This window comes from Taudactylus pleione, unplaced genomic scaffold (genome assembly GCF_031769625.1).
Source record: "Taudactylus pleione unplaced genomic scaffold, aTauple2 ptg000762l, whole genome shotgun sequence".
NCBI classification, from domain to species: domain Eukaryota; kingdom Metazoa; phylum Chordata; class Amphibia; order Anura; family Myobatrachidae; genus Taudactylus; species Taudactylus pleione.
The window spans coordinates 4,127,445-4,150,830 of NW_028285164.1; the positions used below are offsets into that span (position 1 = coordinate 4,127,445).

General features: G+C 40.0%; 1 protein-coding gene across 1 annotated transcript in view; it reads right to left on the reverse strand.

Moving 5' to 3' along the window:
* Nucleotides 1–23,386, reverse strand: part of LOC148476929 (uncharacterized) — a 113,551-nt gene that overhangs the window by 16,235 nt on the left and 73,930 nt on the right. The window contains exons 7-9 of the mRNA XM_088457443.1: nucleotides 13,734–13,790; nucleotides 3,437–3,460; nucleotides 996–1,019 (exon numbers count right to left, since the gene is read on the reverse strand). Of these exons, the coding sequence (XP_088313569.1) occupies nucleotides 996–1,019; nucleotides 3,437–3,460; nucleotides 13,734–13,790 (105 nt within the window). The remainder of the gene's footprint in view (nucleotides 1–995; nucleotides 1,020–3,436; nucleotides 3,461–13,733; nucleotides 13,791–23,386) is intronic.

Consider the following 23,386-nt stretch of genomic DNA (forward strand, 5'->3'; position numbering starts at 1 on the left):
GTCTCCTGGATTTCTCTTCCATTGATAATCTATAGTCCCTAATTGCATAGGTTTAGAAGAATCTACCAAGGTTGATGAGGGATTAGCAGACTAAAGGGTATTTTTACTAAATGTCAATTTTTGATTGATTGTTTGATCGATTTTATTCAAAATATATAGTTTGCCGTGCTAGGAGAATAGTGATGAGCAGCTTGTTTTTAGTAGTGTAGGCTGAGTGTTCAGAGAACCAAACTTGGAGAGTTTACTAATAAATCAGCTGTAGTTATCACCCAATGTATGTACAAGTGGCTATTTAAAAGCACCAGCACCTATAGCAGAGTTTGATTTAACCATCTGGACTCAAGCATGGATTTCCTTGAAATCTGGACTGTAATGGCGGAGTATGAGAAACTGTCTTAGAGGACATAAATGTGATGTGATCCCAAAACAGACCAAAAAATAAAAAGATAGAGATGCCAGCGACTGCAATATGCACCAAAATAACAACACATATGTAGGCTGCTGTTCCCAACACAGCATCTTCTTCACTATGGATTAGCCAGATATCATAGTCTTTGATGACCTTACAATCTTTGGATATATGTCTTTTTTTTCCCAGAGTTTCTCACCAGTCTTCAAGTATCACACAAATATTTTATGTATTTATATATATACACAACACTTCTACCATTCCTGAGGCCTCGTCCATAGACAATCACAGCAAGAGTCATTTTATCATTTTCATCCATCTTATAGAGATCTGATATTGTCTATATACCAGACATCAATTTAAATTCTATCTTTTTAGCTTCAAGACTCATTATGAACTTACATGGAAATGAGAGATGTGTGAGACCCTGGACTCAGACATACATTGGAATCAGTGTGATACACACCCTTCTTCTAGTGCTCTCAGGTTATTGACATTTATTTCATTTCAACCCTCTCCTGACTCATCCCTCATTACTATCTCTGATTCTGAAGCCCAATCATTAGACTCAGCATTATTTTCTTACCATCCCATGAGGCTTTGTTTACACCTGCAAAAGAAAATGAAGGATTCAAAATTTCTGAATGGAAACAAGTTAAATTCAATGAAAATTTAAGTTAAATTAAGAAATTAAAATCACGAAAGCAATATATAGTTTCTAGCACTACTTACAGGCTAGTCAATGCAGCAGATCTCTGAGTAACCTGAACTCTGGATAGAAATCATTCTATGGGCTGTGTGTTCAGGGAACCAAACTTGGAGAGTTTACTAATAAATCAGCCATAGTTATCACCCAATGTTGTATGTAGTGTGGCAAGGACAGCAGGATTTCACCTGTTTAAATGTGGAACAGCAGTTGAACATGGATCCAGTCCAGGTATTTTTAAAAGAGATGAACTGCAGCTAAGCTGAATACTAGCACCTGTTAGCTAGCTTTAAAATGTTGTCTGTGCACAGGGATGATGATCCTCATGCCGGACAAGCTGGCCAGGTGATAGGCTGGGGGTGTGGGGTTACATTAGGTGCTGCTGGAGTCTGTACCAACTTTCTCTTTGATAAACTGTCTCTTTGATAATAAATGTGTATAGCAGTTGTGATGTGTATGATAGCGCTTAGTATTTGTGGCATCTAAGCTTATCCGTGGGAAAAGGTACGACCTTTGTTTAAATTTTTTTGGTCACCCCTGCCCATGTTAGCCCTTCCCCACATCAGAGAGCAATTATCATTTTTTGTTTTAATAACTTTCATTCCACTTTGTTATACTATATCCATTTTGGATAAATAAAATGTATTTTTATATAAAATATCAATGCCTAAAAAGCATCCTTTTGGGACGATCAAAACATACCTTTATAAGAGTCAACCAGACATCATCATCGTGAGTATCGGTACTCAAGTCCTTGCTGTTGTTATAAAGATACCGGTACAAGTTTTACATTGTGGGGTCTTTCTGTAAGTGAGGTACAATACCTATACCTCTATGCTGTTTACTATTGGGAAACCAATATAGGAAGACCCACTTTAAAGAAACGTCAACATAAAGAAACTTTTATAGGAGTCCTTCCCCTCGCTGAATAGTGAGAGGGGGTACGCTCTCTTTGTCTCCACATGTATATTACCATATAGTTACCTCTTAATATCCTAAATGGGTTCCTTCTTATACATGTTTATTTTCTTTCATGCAATATGGTAATTTCATTACCTCTGAAAACTCACCACTGACTATCAAGTAAAGAAATCAATTATTCATAATCAAGTTAAGTATTTGTTTTGTTTATATATCATTTCCTGAAGAAAACTTAGATGCCACAAGTACTAAGCGCTATCATACACATCACAACTGCTATACACATTTATATTCATTCCTTGGGTCTTTGGGATAGATCCATTTTTGATGTGAAGTAAGCTGCGTTGCACTGTAAGTGGAGCGCCATAAATCCTTTATTCCATTTAAAAATGTCTCTTTGATAAAGCTGCCCTATTGGGGGTGGCGAAACTAGTCAGAGCTGAATCCCCATTTTGTGGACACTGTGATTGTGACGATACATACCTCTCTGGTGATTTCCAAACTGAGTGTGATTATGCACTGAACTCCGTATGCTTTTCTGCTGATAGGAGTGACAGCCAGCTGTGTGTTGCCTGCAGGCATAAAGTGATCTGAGCCAGCGCTGACTATTTCCACAACAAATTGGCTGAAAATTTGGAGACACTCCCCAGGGGGACAGAGGTCCTGAGCATAGGTACCATAAGGACCCACCCCCCTCCCTTAATGTGCAGTGTACCGTGAGCACAAGTGACTGGGTAACTATCCACTATTTTGTCCAGCCAAAGTGCTAAAAAGTATCAATATTACTGTGGATAACAGCGGTGTATATAAACAGACTGTTTAAACCTGATTAGTATTTATGGTCTAAAGTGGAAAATCTATGGACTTAATTAAGCACCAGCAATATCTCCACTAAACATCATTATTCTCAGGGTGTCCATGAACAATTATAATTGAACTTTTCATTACTTCAGGCTCGTTAGGTGTATATGTAGAGCTAAGTTGATGCAACATATAGAGCATTAGTGACATTCGGAGGTTCGCAAATATCCTGTATTGAAACACTCATTAGTTCAAGGTTCTTTATTAACTGTTTTTTTATATAAAGTCAATTATATGTAAAAGATGTTCTAAAATATTTTTATATGTGGAATTTATATTAAATAATATGTGTATTTGACATAAGTATTGGAGTCCAGACTGATATTTTCTGCCCTCTCACAATATTATTAGGATACTGTAAGTGCAGAGACACTGTACTTCTATCTACAAACATTGGAATCAGTGTGATACACACCCTTCTTCTAGTGCTCTCAGATCATTTATTTAATTTCATGTCAGCCCTCTTTTGACTCATCCCTCTTTGCTGTCTCTGGTTTTGAAGCGCAATCATTAGACTCAGCAATGAAAGATTTTCTTACCATCCCATGAGGCTTTTTTTACAACTGCAAAAGAAAATGAAGGATTCAAAATTTGTGGATGGAGACAAGTTAAAACTCAACAAAAAATAGTATCTAAATTCATAAATTAAAATCACGAAAGCAATATATAGTTTATAGCACTACTTACAGGTTAGTCAATGTAGCAGAGCTCAGAGTAACCTGATCTCTGGATAGAAACCCTGCTATGGGCTGAGTGTTCAGAGAACCAAATTTGGAGAGTTTCCAAAAAATCAGCTGTAGTTATCCCCCAATGTATGTATGTAGTGTGGCAGGGACAGCAGCATTTCTCCTGTTTAAATGTGGAACAGCAGTTGAACATGGATCCAGTCCAGGTTTTCTATAAAGTCAGAGATGAACCACAGCAAAGCTGATTACTAGCACCTGTTAGCTAGCTTTAAAAATGCTGTCTGTGCACAAGGATGATGATCCTGATGCTGGACAAGCTGGCCAGGTGATAGACTGGGGGTGTGGTGTTAAATTAGGAGCTTCTGGAGTCTGTATCAACTTTTTACAAATGAAATGTGAAGAACTAGAGTGCGCTAAATGTGATTGAAGCAGCTAGGACAGCCAATGTCTAAGGGAGTTTCTCCTTTCCTCAACCAAACAGATATTTAAACAATAGGATAGACACAGCTCACCAGCTCATTCATATAAATGAGTATTTAAAACATATCAAACTACAATTAAAAAGTAGGTAGTCTTTCACTAGAAGTTCAAATCCTTCTGTAATCATCCACAGTGACAAAGAGGAAGGTTCTTTGTTCTCACTACTGGAGGTTTGAGAATGTACATGGTCTGCAACTAACAGATTCCTTTGTTTCTCTTTTTTCTAGATCATCCACAGTGATGAAGAGGAAGGTTTTTTGTTCTGACACTTTCAATGGTGTAGTCATAAAAAATATAGAAAAGGGTATATATAGTGTAATACAGTTTTTAATGTAAAACAAAGCACAAAGAATGAACACAATGATTCATGGACATCGGAATCCCCAAACAGCTGGAAAAAGTAACAATTACTGGATCTTAAAAAATAGCTCACACCAATCAGTTCTTTAAGCGCATGGAAAGGTTACAGTCAACAGTATGTGTCCCAGATCTATAGCCGGCAAGGGTTCCCCTTCACTGGATCCGTGACTCTTTTCATTCAGCGGGGTCTTCCGTCCTAAAACACCAACATGTTTCTACCTTTAGCTAGGGTCTTTCTCAAGGTGCAGCAACAAGCAGAATGTTGTCTCTGCTTAAAACAATCCTATATATACCCAGTTAAACCTATCCCCTCAGCGGTAGCACAGCTGGTTCCTATACATAAATCAACTACAAGTCCTATGAACCTCTGCTTTGTCCTCTCCTCATACTTCAAAATGCGACTCTTAGAAGCCGATTTGTCTGTCTGGACTGGTTCCGTATAACGTTACTTGTTTGTTCCAATGCTATGGGATCCATCTCCATGACTATCTGGACTCCAGCTGTCAGTATAATGCTGAACTTCACATCCGGTTTGTTTCTATTCTAACCCAGGAGCTTCTGAAGTCATGCCTTGCATAGAATTTTAATTAATTATCAGGTATCCAATGTGGCTGATTGGTTAACCACAATGGATCTTGTGTATCTTTGAGGCATCTTTATCCCTTTAGGTAACATAGAGCAAGAGGCACAGTTCATGGTCACTAAGGTTAAAAAAGAACAGTATCAATACATCATATTAATAAAGTAAAAGCAAAAAATAAAAATCAGTATAAAGTGCACAGTGAATGTGAGCATATGGTTAAAAACAGAAAACCACTTGACTTCAAAATTGAGATTCAAACCTCCTGGTTTAAGATTACCTAGATCATATATTTTACACATCTCCAGTTTTGCTAGTTGACTGGCTATGTCCCTTTGTTTCCAGTGGCCTTTCACCCATGCTAGACCCACAAATCTTTTTATTGCTGAAGTGGAGCAACTAAAGTTTCTATAGATGCATTTTGGTACTGCTGGTAATAATGAGCCAATAACTGGATCGTTCTGAAGAATCTTCTAGTGTTTTTTTTAAGGATTTCTCTATTAATTTGAATTGGCTATTATAGGTGGTAACAAATGCCCACTCATACACCCCTGGTGACTACAAATAGAGCCCATTTAAAGGATACAAAAGATCTACTTAATATACTAAGGTCCATCCAGTGGGAAGAAGGTATGACGATGGTCACAGCCAATGTCTGATTTCTATATACCATCATTAACCATCAAGATGGCCTAATGGCTATTGCAAAATTTTTACAAAAAAGTGAACTACAACAAGATTTCCAAAATTTCATTGAGGGGGTGGAGTTTATTTTAACTAATAATTATTTTAAGTTTGATGATGCCTTTTATGTACAGAAAGTAGGGACAGCTATGGCCACCATGTTCGCACCAAGCTATGTTAAAATTTTTATGAGTCAGTTGGAGAATGATGTTATATGGAATCAGAGCCCATATGGTGCAAACCTGGTGTCCTGGCTTAGATACATCGATGATGTATTTTTTATATGGAAGGGAAGCCAAGATCTTTTAACAGATTTCTTCACATTTTTGAATAATAACCTTTTAAACATTGAGTTCACTTTAACAGCCAGTGAACACATTGTGAACTTTTTAGATATTTATTGAAGGAAACTTTTTAAATATCATAAATTATTCAAAACCCACTCTCTCATTCTTACATTCAAGCTGATAGCTGCCATCATTCAAATTGTATACATTCAATTCCAGGCAGCCAACTAAGATGGCTAAAACACAACTGTACCAATGCCAGTACTTATTTAGTCCAATCGAGAGAGATGGCATCCAATTTTAGATCATGTGGATATCCAGAAGTAAAAGTAGAAAATACATTGAAAGAAGTGGAGCAGATTTCAAGGGAAGATCTCTTGGAATTCAAACCCAAAGTTAAAGAAACATGAGTGTATGAGTGGGCATTTATTACCACCTATAATAGCCAATTCAAATTAATAGAGAAATCCTTAAAAAAAACACTGGAAGATTCTTCAGAAAGATTCAGTTATTAGCTCATTATTACCAGCAGTACCAAAATGCATCTATAGAAAGGCAGCCACTATTAGCATGTCTTTGATTAGAAGCACCCAAGAAAAAAACAGTTTCCACAATAAAATCCAAAGGATTCTATGGAAGCGGGTTATGCATAGGATGCAGACAAATTTCTGGTAATGGGACCATGAAGGTGACTGATATAGAGATTAATGGCAAAAAAAACCTAATCAGAGAGTTCATAACATGCAACACCAGTAATGTAATTTATGCTATTGAATGTGTTTGTGGGTTATTTTACATAGGTCTTACCAGTAGGCCGCTTAAATTGCGAATCAGTGAGCACCTCAGAAATATTAGAAAAGGGTTGGAGATGCATGCGCTATCCAACCACTTTAAAACATGCCACAATTGCTCCACTTCAGCTATAAAAATATCTGTGGGTCTAGTCTGTGTGAAAGGCCATTGGAGACAAAGGGACATAGCCAGTCAATGAGCAAAACTGGAGATGCGTAAAATATATGAACTAGGTTCTCTTAAACCAGGAGATTTGAATCTTGATTTTGAAGTAAAGTGGTTTTTATGAGTTTCTGTTTTCAACCATATACTCACCTTCACTGTGCACTTTATTCTGATTTTAATTTTTTGCTATTACTTTTTTAATATGATGTATTGATATTGGTTTTTTTTAACCTTAGTGACCATGAACTGTGCCTCTTGCTCTACGTCACCTAAAGGGATAAAGATGCCTCAAAGATACACAAGATCCATTGTTGTTAACCAATCAGCCACATTGGATACCTGATAATTAAAGTTCTATGCAAGGCATGACTTCAGAAGCTCCCAGGTTACCATAGAAACAAACTGGATGTGACGTTCTGCATTATACAGACAGCCGGAGTCCAGGTAGTCATGGAGATAGTTCCCATAGCGATGGAACAAACAAGTGACGCTATACGGAACCAGTCCAGACAGATAAATCGGCTTCTAAGAGTCCCGTTTTGAAGTATGAGGAGATGACATGTGTTGTGATTGACAGGCCTAGCACAGCAGAGGTTCATGGGACTTGTAGTTGATTTATGTATAGGAACCAGCTGTGCTAGCGCCGAGGGGATAGGTTTAACTGGGTATATACTATATATAGGATTGTTTTAAGCAGAGAGATCATTCTGTTTGTTGCTGCATCTTGAGAAAGACCCTAGCTAAGGGTAGAAACACGTTGGTGTTTTAGGATGGAGGACTCCGCTGAATGAAAAGAGTCACGGATCCAGTGAAGGGAAACCCTGGCCGGCTATAGATCCAGGACAAATACTGGTGACTTTAACCCTTCCATTTGCTTAAAGAACTGATCGGTGTCAGCTCTTTTTTCAGATCCGGTAATTGTTTGTTTGGGGTTTCCGAAGTCCATGAATTATTGTGTTCATTCTTTGTGCTTTGTTTTACATTTAAAACTGTATTACGCTACAGTATATATACCCTTTTCTATATTTTTTATGACTACACTATTGAAAGTGTCTGAACAAAGAACCTTCCTCTTCATCACTGTGTATGATCTAGAAAAAAGAGAAACAAAGGAATCTGTTAGTTGCAGACCATGTACACTTCCAGAAGGAGGACATTAAGAGAAATTATATTTTTTTATTTTAATCACTTTTTCTAGTTTATTCACACATAATTCTTCCTATATTTTAACCCAATATTTTGCGTTGCTTTATACATTGTTTGGATATTTTAAATAACAGAATAAAAAGTTACATTTTAAATATAGTGCACCAAGTACAGATTTCTTTGTTTCTCTTTTTTTTAGATTATAATTATTTGGATCCGTGGTAGCACCCCCACTGTGAATACTAATTAAAGAAAATTTATATTTGGGTTATTGTTCTTGATATTAGAAAATTTGTGATTTATTTTCCTGTGCAACAGTTTTCTCTATTGTTTTTGCCTCACTGTGGATGATTACAGAAGGATTTAAACTTCTTGTCAAAGACTACCTACTTTTTAATTGTGGTTTGATATGTCTTAAATACTCATTTATAGGAATGCATTGGTGAGCTGTATCTCTACCAACTTTGTATGCCAGAACAACAAGTGTTATGCTGTAACCTGCTGTTAACTGCTGTTGTAACATATGAATGACCTGACGTGGAAAATAATAAACCTGCCGTTTTGAGCTATACCCGCTGTATGTGATCCTTGTCACAGTATATGTATGTATGTTTATCTGTATGTATGTGTAAGTATGTACACACAAATTATGTTTAAAAGTTGTAGCCCGGTGTAGTTGCTTTTCATTCTCTCAGTGTGCACCCATCCATTTGTGTCTGCTTGCACTAACACCAGCTGTATTGAAGGTGGCAGTTGCAGCGGTGAAGAAATGATGTCTATAGCATGAGACACAGGGCTTTATTTATCAACGAGTTTCATCATTCACAACGAGTGATAAAACTCATTGCATATGATAATGGTGCTCCAGCCAATCAGCTTCCAACTGTCATCTGTTAGAAAAGTGACAGTTGGGAGCTGATTGGCTGGTGCACCATTTATCATACACAATAAGTTTAATCACTCGCTGATAAATAAAACCCATTATATGTCTCAGATATGCACCGGGTGTAAGGGGTACAGCTGCAATGGGGCCAAGGGGTGAGGGGGCACCCATCTTTCTTGTCAAAGTTACATGTGTTATAGAAATTTTTCACCATTGGGTGATACATAGGCGCCCTTACAAAATTTTGCTATAGGACCTTCAAACACCTAGTTACACCCCTGTGTGTGAGGGTCTATTTTCGGCATCTTTATAAATCCTGGCAGCATGCAAGCACCCTGCACATTAGGACCTGATTCTGAGCCACACACAATGCTGATGTCAGACTGTGCATATGTCCATACAGAGTATGCAGTGAGTCAGAGTTGCAATTGAGGAGAACAGGAGACATGCGCTTCTTAGAAAAGTGTTGAGAATATAGTGGGCATTCCTGAGAGGTGACAGCAAGGTGGTTTAGCGCACGCTCGGAGATGGTCCATCTTTTAAGTATATTGTGGGAGTGTCATAGGCTTGTTTGTGAGAGTGGCTGCATACACAAATGCTGAACCACTCACACAGGAGGCCGTACTCAGACAGAGAAAGGGCACCTGCCATAGGCCTGGTGCAAGTTTACATGGTGTGACCGATGGTGCTTATAAAGATGCATCATTTGGTATTTTAGAGTTTATGGACGCTGATAGAAGGCATCACAGTCCTTGCACATTCGGATGCTCAGATATACTCCAGGGAAGGGCTTTGTAGTGGCATTTGCATTAAGTCTCAGTTGGGCATCCGTCAAATGACACAGACAAGAATGGAGCTGCATCACACTTAGAATCAGCCTCTATGGCCAATGTGCTGTTAAGGCTTGGGCATGATAGTAGGGAACAGTCCTGCAACAGCCTTGAAGGCTGGTATATCTTGGCTGGATGCAGCCGTGCAGCAGCCTTGAGGGCTGAATTGATTTGATTAGTTGTGGCCTGATGGCCGAGGACATGATGCAGCCTTTGGGCTGTGGAGGCAGCCTTGAGGGATGGAATGTTGTGGTAGTTGTAGTCTGATAGTCGAAGATGTGATGCAGCCTTTGGGCTGTGGAGGCATCCTTGAGGGCTGGAATGCTGTGTTTAGTTGTAGCCTGATGGCCGAGGACTTGATGCAGCCTTTGGGCTGTGGAGGCAGCCTTGAGGGCTGGTGAGTCTCTATAAGAAAATGTGAACAAGGCGCTGAGATGATACCAATGTCTCCGAGTTGACACTGGCATCGGTGCACTGGATTGCGCATTTGGGACGCTGAGATGCTACCAATGTCACCGGGTTGACACTGGCATTGGTGCGCCAGATTGCGCACTTGAGATGCTGAGATGCGACCAGTGTCACCGGGTTGACACTGGACGCTGGCATGTGCCAGGGATGGAAGTGTACTCTGCACCGCTGGGATGACACACGTGGTTGAGGGCAGAGATACACACTGTGCTGTTTAGATGACTCGAGCAGCACACAGCAGATGGAATGCAGACCTGGATGGAACAAACGGCAGTGAATAATACTTAAACTGGACACAGATACTTGACTGAACAAACAGGAGACTGGAACAACCAGAAGCACGAGTAACTTTACATAATTTAACAAAAACAGGGCCGAACCAGAGCAAGACTCCTTAATGAGAGATCAGTGAGCACCTGGGCTGTGCACAGACAAGAGAATCAATCAGCGTGCACCTGACACTGCACATAGACAAGCAGTAATTAGTGCCTGTGTGCAGTGTCAGGTGCACGCTGATTGATTGCTGACAAGAGAATCAATCAGCAATCAAGACTGGGACTGCAAACAAAATGCTGCAACCACAGATCCTAACAGGAGGAAGGAGGAGACTTCAGCGAATGCTTGCCCAGTCTTCTACCCGCACAGCATTGGCAGTGTGGTGGCTTGTGACATGTGCATATAAAGTGCTGATAAAAAATATGACTTAAATAGGCTGGAAGGAGGGACATGTGCGTCTTGGGTCAGACCCAGAGTGAAATCTTTGGACTGGTATCTCAGCCATGGCATGCCTATGTGCTGCCAGTGAGACTATGCCAATTTTATGTCTCTATGTGCTGGCACTCAGACACCTTCCCTGAGCGGCAGCTATACTTACAGCTGCACCACTCACACACCCTTGGTTTTACGTGTGCTGAGCTTGTCCAATAAGAGCTCAGCAAACGTCACTCTGACTTCTGATGAGCTCTCTTCCATGGGCACAGGCTGCATAGCAGACACAGCTCAGCATCAAAGCTCCTTATAATGTGTGTTCCCAGACCCCAAATGGCTGAGCACATCAGGATTTCTAGTAGGCTTTATGCAGATTTACCAGGCCAGGTATTTCTCCAAATGTTTAGTTCAAAATCTTAAAATATTTTACAATGGAAATGGTTCACATCTTCATACGAGCAGTTGGAAACCCCCAGTTAAAAATTCAACTGGGTCTGGGCTTATTGGTAGTTGTCCTTGCAGATTCAGATGATGCTGATTCACTTCTTAATTGTACTGTATGTTAAATGTGGCTTTTTCGAGGCATGGGGAGGATTCTATGAATAAGTAGTTCCAAAATCTGCCATTAGGGGAAAATATGATATAAAGGGAATTGGTATGAAATACCGCCGGCCGCAGCGGCAGCCTGACATCAGCAGAGATCCCGGCAGCGGAAACCCGACAGCGCTGGAAATCCCGATCGTGGATAGGTAAGTATTGTCTAACCTAACCTAACCCCCCTAACCCTAACCCTCCTTAGGGGTGCCTAACCCTAACCTCCCCCCCAAGTGCCTAACCCTAATCCCCCCTCTAAGTGCCTAACCCTAACCACCCCCTTCCCCGCTGCCTAAACCTAAGTCCCCCGGGGGGGTGCCTAACCCTAAGTCGCCCCCCCCGGGGTGCCTAACCCTAACCCTCCCTCCCCCTAGCCTAACCCTAACCCTCCCGGGGGGGTGCCTAACCCTAAGTCCCCCCCAGGAGCCCTACACCTAACCCTCTCCCCCATGGCTGTCCGCTCGCGGCGCCCGGCATCACTACGATCGGGATGCCGGGCGCCGGTCTACCGGTGTCGGGGAAATACCGGGCGTCTACATCTAGACGCCCGGCATTTCACCCTTGCCAGGATATGACAGTCGGGAAGCCGGCTGCCGGTATTTATGCAGTCGGCCTCCCAATTGCATACCATATAAAGAACCTAGCTTGTTCCTAATGAGGATGTGACAGTACACCATTAATATGCATTAATATTATAAAGTTTTTTATACGGCGCCACAAGATATCCACAGCACTATACAGAAGGGAGAACAACAAGACAGAACAATACAGTAAACAGTACAATACAGCACACAAATTAATAGTGCTACAACATTTGACACATCCACTGGTGCAAGAGGGAAGCTAATATTCAGAGCAAGCTGTAACCTCTACCCATATACTTAGGTGCAGCTAAACAAGTTTAGAGCCACTGACGGAGGTGCATACCAAAGACAAAGAGGGGAGAGAGAGTCCATGAAAGAAATTAAATGGCTGCGAGCAGGAGTAGACAAAGATGAGACAGGAGGCAGGAGGGCCCTGCTCATAGCAGCTTACTTACAGTAACTGTAGCTGTATTCATGGAGAATTTGATGAAATGAGATATTTGTTAGTTGAAGACCATGTACAATTTGAAATGGAGCCTATGCTGCACTCTGCAGGACTGATTTCTAGTCACACGTACTGTAATGTGGTCACAATTCCAGGTGCCACCAGCAATCGGATGTGCTATATGATTATCTGCCCATAATTTGAGTTAGATGCATTTACAATATGAGATGGCATCACCCCAGCTCTGCGTCCAAGAGAGCAGCTGTCATCACTAGTAATGGCACTTACAACTATCATGCTAGGTGCAAAAGCTATACCATGCAAAGCTGGTTATATACCCATGTAATGCTTCTCTTACATGCAAATGTTCTGTTCCACCCAGATGTCCCCCAGTATCATCCATTCACCCATCGGAGAAATGCTACTGAGATGCATCCACATTTCTCACAGGACATTGCTCATAGCTATAACTTGCGTTTGTTGTAAAATTTACAGATATGTGGTTTGGTTTTCCTGAAATAGGAACACACCGAATGGGTTTGGCGTCAAATTGAGGCCCAGTTCAGAATCATTTTGGGGTTCCGAGTTGAACCGAGTCCCAGTTCAGTTCTGCTGTAAGTTCGGAACTTGGATTTAAAAACAGAACTCGGATTTTGGATTGCATTTAAACTGGTCCAAATTACATGATTTTAGCTGTTTTTATTGATTTTTAAGGAAACCAAAACCGAACCAAAACCGAATCTGAACCAACATACTTGAGGGTGGTTTTGCCTAAACCAAAACATGATGATGAATTAGAACCAAAACCAAAACAAGGTGATCCATGGACATCTCTACAAAAAAATCATGAGACGTGGACTAGCATGCAACTAGGAATCAGGCTGTACATGCGCACGCAAGGTTAACATTACGCTTGACACACCCATATGTCCTTTGCTGAATTAAATGTACTGTAAGTCTATCTAATGCACGTCTGACGTAAGCCTGGCACATTACATACTCTTGCAGAGATGCGCAGTTATTTTTGCTTTGCTTACATCTTCTTTTGATGCAATTTCTGTCACACAGACACTAAGCTCAGCATTGTGCCCAGTGCTTACATGTTGCATTCCACACCCAATATACAACTTATAGATGATCTTACCAGATTTTGCGAACGGTTGCTTTTTTATCCAGGACACGCTTCCAGGAGTATTGAACTCTGGATGTTTTTATAAAGGAAAAGTAAATCAATTATTCTTATATCCATGCAACAAAAATGATGTGTACATTAATAAAGTAAATTGACAAATAAAAAGTTTATAACTCTAATTAATTTAATCAAGAAATATATACGCTTAATAGTGAATCATCATGCTTTGCTCAAACACATGCACTTATCCTATATGCTGAGCTGAATGATCTGTACAACTCTGCATACAAGTGCAGGCACATACTGTACTGTACCACATGTGTGGCATAGAGTATGAGTATATTGTATAGCGCAAAACTCTACATCAGTATCACCGAATGTTAGTCCTCAAAAGTAATCAAACTCACTACCAAACAATAGAGACAAACTGCACCTCCAGTCAGGCCCTGAATAGAACTCTATGCCACTCTGTGCCGACCCTGCTCCTAAGCACATGACGTCATGAAGTCTCACCTAGAGAAGGGGTCACCAGCTCTAGGAAGTATAGCACTTGGAGGGTACCTGCCTGGAGTATCTCTTTGAATTATATGGGGCTCGCTGTGCTGGTGGTCCACAAGAAATATCTCCATTAACTGCTGCGGACCCTTTTTAATATGTATAGGAATCCATATGTATTGCACTAAACCTCCAATAATGCAAATTTTCTGAGGTTTGGAACATTTTATACTTTGATACATCCCGCCCTTTATATTAGTAGATTGATGGAGGACTACTTTAATGCTATTGTAAAAAGTAGTATCGCAAAATATTTCTTTGAATTCTGGAAGAATTAGAGCCCATTGTACAGTAAGAGTTAGCCATGGTGCAGGTAAGCTGCCCACACTCCAGTGTGCTCTATGAAAGAGTGTTTAGCACAGAAACATTGAGCATGTGAGTGATCAACATAGGAGACAATTACCCAAAGTGATGAAAAACTAATGTTCATAAAAATTAACTGTATATAGTATAAATAATACTGCAAATTATAAAGCATATCTTCATTCTAATGGGGATGAACTAATATTGTGTGATGATGTACTTGACATCAGGGATGAGGATGATGCCATTGTTAACACTGAGGAAGATTACCACTGTTAATGTAAAACCCATTAGTAATTTGCTAAAATCTCTTTTCTATAGTCCAAGAGATACCAAGAACCAAAATGTTTTCTTATGTGGGTCGAAACCAAGCACTTCTGCAAAAAAAATTACATTTTCTGTTGCTAAAGTGCTTGTTTGGTTAAAATATGTATTACTTTTACGTATACACACAAGGGTGAAGGGTCCAAGAACAATTTCACCTTGCACTATTTTACATTATGGGTATTGGCCATCTTGTTGGTAAATCTTGATTTTCTTTTTACAATGAACACTGTGCTGCTGCTATTAATTTGCCTCTTACACTTGTTGCTGTGTAGCTTATTCCAAATAAGAGGCACCAGTTGTCTCTTTCAAAGAATTTCACTTCTGACCTTTGGCCAGTTCATTGGTGTATCGCCTTTTTTCAAATGAGTAGTCTGCTGCTACTGTGCCTCTGTCTCTATGCCAAACATGTTCCTTTTCTAATATGAACAGGCAGCCACTGATATCCCACAGTATGTATAACAGACATGTTGGTGTATAACATAATAATTTCCATGTCACAAATGCTGTATATCATTGAGAATAACATACGTCATCTTTAATCAAATAATTTTTCTTCTGGGTGAGGCCACCTTGAGGCATTTTCTTGTAAAGCCATTAGCCAGTGCTCTCCCTGCATGTTTCATAGGTGTTGTACTGTATTAAACTGCCATGTGTTTTGCTGCAGCTCTGTCAGTAATTTTAGCCAACCAGCTCTCTACAACATATGGCCAATAATGTGAAAATAGTGCTGTGAGGTGGTCACTATTACTAAAGCTTGCATTCGGTATGATTTAAAACCGGCCACATAAACTAACCTAATTTTACCCCCTAACCCTAACCATCCTTTAAAGGTGCCTAACCCTAACCCCCCCCTGTGCCTAACCCTAATCCCCCCTCTAAGTGCCTAAACCTAACCCCCCCTTCCTCGCCGCCAAAACCTAAGTCCCCCGGGGGGGTTGCCTAACCCTAACCTCCACCCGGTGGTGCCTAACCCGATCCCCCCTTCCCCTAGCCTGACCCTAACCTACCAGGGGGGTGCCTAACCCTAAGTTCCCCCCAGGAACCCTAAACCTAACCCTCCCCCCCCACAGCTGTCCGCACCCAGTGCCCGGCATCCCTTCGATTGGGATGCCGGGCGCCGGTCTCCTGGCGTCGGTAAACTGACAGGCATCTAGATGTAGACGCCTGTCATTTAACTCTCACCGGGATTAAGTAGTCTGGAAGCCGGCGGTCAGCATTGCATCTGCCAGCTTCCTGAAAGTATACCCTAAAGCTTTTAAAAGTGAAAAGTGGTGGTGTTACCCATAGCACCCAATCAGATACTATGTATCATTTCTCTATTGCATCCTAGGAAATGATAGGCAGAATATGATTGGTTTTAGAAGCTTTAGTAATTCAATCCCTGAATGATTGCAAACAAATGTTAATGATATAAATACTAATGTATGAAGAGACAAAACTACAAATTTCATTATTTTATGTTTTTTAATTTTTTTTTATTAAATCCAAATTCAAATTATTTTCCCCTGAAGTTTACTCTCATAATGTCAAAAAACTCCCCCATAAGAGAGGCACACTGTTTACTTAATTGAAATCCAATTAAAGAGACTTAGGAGGAAATGTGTCAAGGGGCGAGTTCTGAATAGTGCAGGTTTTTGGTTGATTTTGTTTGGCAATTTGAAAGCAGCATTAATATTAAAGGGTAAACTGCTAGTAAACAACTGGAACAGTGCAGTCTTCAAAACCATCAGACTACAAATTGCCCATCCTGACAGCTTGCTGACTGTTCCTCATATTTAATCTATATGGTCTTACTCAGTCATTACTTGACCCCAAAGAGACTTGCTCCCCCTTACAGCCTGATGTTATGGTCTAGTGCATCATTGGTGTATTTGACTATGTTGATTATCAGATGTCCCAACATGCTTTGTGGTCAGTGGGTGGAGCTTTGTCTAATCAGTGTGGGTATATATGTCAGTCACTGGTGATGGTATTTCATGCTACACTTGGCTATTTACCTGTTTCCATCTGTTGCCATGTCCTCAGGAAGGTCCGTGGTCGGACCGAAACATTGACTCTATGCACTTTAAACTCGTTATGAGCGATCAATAAATTTTTCTTCTTGTCATCACCTGGTGAGTGCCAATTTTTTCTATTTTTTTATATAACACTTGGACTTTAATATGGTCTTTAATTGAGCACCCCACCTTTATGGAATCTAGGAGAGTGCAGACTTTTTGGACCTATGTTATGGGACCTGGTTTGGTATTTAACCAAGGTTCTTTTGTCTAGCACCTCGTTTCAACAACTTCTTTGACTATTTTTCTCAAGTGGATTATTATGCCATCACTACAAATATGACTACATTTTGTAAAGGAATTTTTTGATGTTCATTTTATATGGGTCATTCTGCAATTTATTCAAAATTTTTTCCTTTTTTTTCCTTTTCATGAGCTGAGCTTTTGATTTTTTTGTTATATATGTTGTTTTTGTTTTTTTTGTGTTTATACAAATTATGGCTTTTGATCAGGGATATGAGATTGATGAAGCTTTGTTTAGTGCTATTGAGAATAATGTTATTTCGTTGACAGATGATGACGCCGACAAGGTTCTCTTTGACCTTTTAGAGTGTTCTAAACTTCTGGATGAAACACCCAAAGATCTTTTTTATAAAGGTTTGAGATTAAAAAAATGTGAAGTAGAACTCACCTTACACGGTCAATGTCTTTCGGATTATTATAGGAATAAAAAGATCCCTAGAGGATTCATGGTGAACAATATCCCCACCCTAGGGCACAACAACCCAACATTTTGCACTAAATGGTGCGGCATTCTAAACAAATGTTCTCTAGATCTTATGTTGTTGGTCATCAAGGAGGTGGGGATAGAGTTGACAAAAATCTGTCAAGAATTTGCCGTGTTTAATGAGAGTTCATTACCACTACTTTCTGTGGATAAATCTAACAATTGGTGTGACAAACTAAGTGAACAAATGAACGTATTTCAACAGGACCTCATAGCCTTTAAACGGAAAAAGTTAAATACTGTTAACTTGGTTAGAAATGGTTGAAAGGTGATTCAGTTCCTAGTAGATTTAGACGTCCACAGATGCTTTATTCACATACACCTCATCAAGTTGAGTCCTCTTCATCCCAATCCCTCTCTGAAGTTGAAAGTGCTGACTCTAGTCTTAGGGTCACCAATGAGCCCAAGCCACCTAGTGGTTCTTCTTTTTTAGGCAGAGTAACCAGATCCACTGTAGGTCAGAACAGAGGAGGCCCAGATATCCTATGAGGTGAGGGGATATAAGAAGAAGAAGAGGGAGTGGCAGACAATACTAGACACTGTATTCAATCTGTCTAGTCATGTGTTGTCTGATGCTGAGATGGAAGTTTTGGCGTTGAGCTTTTTTTTTGAACCCACCTGTATACATGATAACTTTTCATGGTCTGTGGATCATTATAAGCTTGGGAGAAAAATTAGATTATGCAAAGTTTTGGGCAATTCTGATAATACCATTCCTGACCAGTTGTTTAAATCCTCAAGCATATTTGATCCATAAAGCTCTAATGTAAGTATCAAAACTTTTTTGCATTTAACTGAGAATCATATGAATTCTCTGGTAATTAAAACTAAACAAAAATACAATAATCTTAATCAGTCACAGCGAATAGCATTCAAGGCATTAAGCCACAATCACAACATTGTAATCAGACAAGCTGACAAAGGTGGAGCTATAGTCCTACAAGACTGGTCCGCCTATGATAGAGAAATACAACATCAATTGTCTGACACAAATGTATATACTAAGGTGGATGTTAGCCCCATGCCTATGGTCAAAAATAGAGTTGATTCTACTACTGACCTGGCATGCCAACATGGATGGATCAATGAGAGGGTCGCCAGCTGCTTGAAAGTAGAAAATCCAGTGTATCCAATTCTATACACTCTTCCAAAAATACCCAAGCAGCTGGTTGACCCTCCTGGGAGGCCTATAATATCTTCTCGTAATTCGACCCTCCAACCATTGGCACAGTTTGATGACTCGTTTCTTCAGGCAGTCATAATACAGATACCAAGCTACCTGAAGGATACAAATGATTTTCTTCAAAGTCTCAAGTCAGTTATATTTCTCCCTGACTTGATATGGTTAGTGATGCTTGATGTTTCTTCCCTTTATACTGTGATCCCACATGCTGGTGGGTTACAAGCGATTAGACATGCATTAACTCACAGTAAATATCAGGGTCCCCCTATTAAATTTCTGTTAGAGCTGATGGAGTTAGTTCTCACCAATAATTATTTTCAGTATGGCGGTAGCTATTATGTGCAAAAAACTGGCATCACCCTGGCATACGCCAACTTATATATGCTACAATTTGAACAGACCTATATCTTACCACTATTTGGTGACAACATATTATTTTACAAATGATTTATTGATGATTTATTTTTGATTTGGTTGGGTACTTAGGCTCAGTTCATGGATATGGTATATATTTTCTAAATGGTTTGGATTCTCCAATCGAGTTCATGAGCCATATCCATCAGAGAGAGATGAATTTCCTAGATGTTACGGTCTATCGGGATGGTAATTTGCTCGGTACCACCCTCTACAAGAAAGAGACTGACCGTAACACAGTCCTACATTCCAAAAGTCAACATCCAAGTGACCTGAAAGAAAACTTCTGCGCATCCTCAGAAACAATTCCTCTGATGCGAGAGCAGCCACACAGATCAGGGATATGACTGAGCGTTTCCTAGACAGAGGGCATTGCTCAACAACGATTGATAGGTGCCTTCAGAAAGCCAGAATTCGGCACTCACAAACAGGTATGATGAAGGGTCCTAAATTGGATCCATCAAGGATGTTCTTTTCCAGTACATTTGATGTGATATCACATCATTCCCGCAAAATTCAAAAAAAATGTTGGCCGATTATCTCATTGGATCCTGCATTGCATGCACTTGGTAACAAGCCTCCATTATGTGCCTATAGACGGGGGACCAAATTTTAGTGACCTCCTGATGCGGCCCACATTGAGACTAGACATGAAGAAGAACACCTGATTACCCAATTCAAAAACAGGATGCTTCAAATATGCTGATTGCACAATGTGTAGGTCTTTACGAACTGGTTCCACATTTGCCCATCCACACAATGGTAGTAGAATATGGATCAAATTCAAACTGCATTGTTTTATGGATTTTATTATATACTGTACATACTGATTGTCACGAACCCGGGCTGACTCGCAGATACCGTGGTCACTTACCAAAATACATGGTTCTTCTGCCACCACGCAGACTGTTCTCTGGAGGTCTGCGATCTCCCAACAGATTAATAATAAATCACATTCAAATGACACACAAATATGTAACATGGGCTTATCCAGGCACGCAAGTTCAATAAGAATCACGGAGAATATGCTAGATTAAATGTGTTTAATCCAATAAATATTTTCAAGGCTTAGTTACAAAAATATTAATAAAATGACAAACAGATTATAATGCAAATATTCTCTTACAAAATAAAAGAGAGAAATAATTCAGAGTCCCTAAAACAACTTACTCTAAAGTTCTTAGCACTGCTGATGGGGTGGGGGATCTCACCCACAGGAATATCCTGATGCACTCCCAGACCTGACTGTCTGAACCCCAAGGAGTGGACATTGAATGGTGGATGGTATTCCCTTATTATACATCCCTAATTCTTTGTTCATACTTAACAGGGTCTCCCAAGCAGGTCAGCAGGGTTTGAGATTAATAGATTTCCAATACAGGGTTACCTGGCCAAACTAACAGGGTCCCTGCTTTAAAGATAAGTGATGATATAACTCACTCTTCAACTTCCCCTTTCTTGACCTATAGTAAATACCAGAATCCTTATCTCAGCCTCTATAGCATAACAATAGTCTTTAGAAGTAGGGTACTGGGGTACAAGGAGGTCAGGTTCTGGAATAACCATCTAGGACACTGACTTCAGGGGTCATAAAAAGTGAGAGTGGTAATTGTTCACACATGACCTCATACTGTGAGGGATATACATCATTTTGTTACCTGAAAGCCATTCACTTGCTAATTCCAGCCCTTTCTGACCTGCACACCAAATAGCAATGGACATACCATGTTTATACAGTCTATAGAGCTAAAGGAGACACAGTTATATAACACTCCTCAAATCACAGGACATAGATCATTATCAACCCCTCTTCCTGGAATGCCTATCTTCAAAAGAGGTGGCGTAATACCTCAGCCCTTCTAGACACACACAGTTCAATTAAAGGACTTCATAGTTCACAAATTATTATTTCTGGCGATTATTCTTGTGATTAATCGTCACACTGATCTGTCCTTGTGGACTCTACTATGTGGGTATGATGAAGAGGTGTTTTAGAGAACGGATGGCCAACCATCGGTCCTCTATAAGATTGCCACTGGAGACACAAAAATCTGACAAGTCGGTTGCTCAACATTTTTTAAAACTGGGACACCCTGTCGCGAATCTCATATGTATGATGATTGATCACATACCTACTCTGAAGAGGGGAGACGATCGTGAAAATGATCTGCACAAATGTGAAACTAGATGGATTTTTAAACTAGACACTTTGGTCCTGAGGGGTCTTAATGAGTCTAACCCCTATAATGTTTTCCTTAAATTATGATTTTTTTTGTGAATCACCACCTTTTTATATATGGTATAACGATTTTTAATTTTTTCACATTTTTTAACTTTATTATTTTAGTAACATCTGTTAATTTTTGTTAATTTAGTTTTTTTGTTTATTATGTCTTATTATGTTTTGTGGTTATTATGTTTTCACTTTGATGGTGTTTTTATGTGTTGGCTGACATATTATACACATTTGATTTTTTATTATCACATTGGCATATTTTGTTTCTTATTGTTATCCTTATATGTGAGTAAGTGAATATATTGATCTATTATCTACATCTGGTGAATTATGATTAAATTGTGACACTTAATTGTTCCAGGTTCATGATAGATTATATAATGTTTGAAAACATATTTGTATATTGCTGCCGTTTAGTTAGTATGAGAGATATGCCTGTCATTGTGATTTTGTCCACCAGGGGGCATTGCTTCATGAGTTTTTGTTACCATGGTGTGTGTCCTATGGAGAGAGGAGGCACACATCTGCGGGTTATCATAGTTACTGTAGTGACTGGGACTTCCGGACAGCATTGTTTGCATTCCACTGTAGTGGAACGCACGCTATTTCTGGTTTGGCACTTCCGGATAGCGTTGTGCATTCCACGGTGTTGGAACGCATGCTACTTCCAGTGGACAGCTCCGTGGCTGCTGCATATCCATTAGCTTTGTGTTTTGCTTCTTTTATTATGGCACTTGTGTCATATTATTAAATATAATTGCTTGTATCGAGGCTGTTATGGTCTAGTGCATCATTGATGTATTTGACTATGTTGATTATCAGATGTCCCAACCTGCTTTGTGGTCAGTGGGTGGAGTTTTGTCTTTTCAGTGTGGGTATATATGTCAGCCACTGGTGATGGTATTTCATTCTACACTTGGCTGTTTACCTGTTTGCATCTGTTTTTCATGCCCTTTGGAAGGCCCGTGATCAGACCGAAACGTTGACTCTATGCACTTTAAACTCATTATGAGTGGTCAATAAATTTTTCTACTTTGTCATCACCTGGTGAGTGCCAATTCTTTCTATTTTTTTTTATATATATATAATAGAGATGAGGATGAACCGTTCGGATTTTGTGGAATCCGAACTGCTCCGAATATAAGGGATCCTTGCCAACCGGGGCCCAAACAGCGCCCCCTTCCCTGCGGTGCCCTGCACTACCCTAGTTACGGCCCTGATGCTGATATATGCTGCGCTACTCTGCTGATTAAACTGGCTGTAGCCTGTGTCCAGACTCCAGGCTCACAAGTGGCTGTGCTGTTAAGTGACTGTGTATAGGGGGAACACTGCACGTTGATGTATGCTGCACTATACTCTGCTGATTAAGTGGCTGTTGTAGCCTGTATCCAGGCTCCAGATTCACAAGTGGCTGTGCTATTAAGTGACTGTGTATAGGGGGCACACTTCATGGCACGCTGATATATGCTGCGTTATACTCTGCTGATTAAAGTGGTTGTGTCCAGACTCACAAGTGGCTGTGGATACAAGGCATGCTGATGTATGCTGCATTGTGCTCATGCCCATATGCTCCAGTGTAAAAAAAAGTTAAATAATATTTTTAAAAAGTATAAAAAAAGTAAAAAAAAAAAAAAAAAGTTTGTTTGTGCTGTATTCCATTGTGTACTGTATACAAGCACTGGGACTCATTGGGCTGTAGTCCTCTGTGTATACTGTATACAAGAACTGTGACTCCTTGAGCTGTAGCGCTCTGTGTATACAAGGACTGTGACTCCTTGGGCCATAGCCCTCTTTGTATACAAGCACCATGACTCCTTGGGCCTAGCCCACTGCGTGTCCATACCACACAAGTACTGTGACATG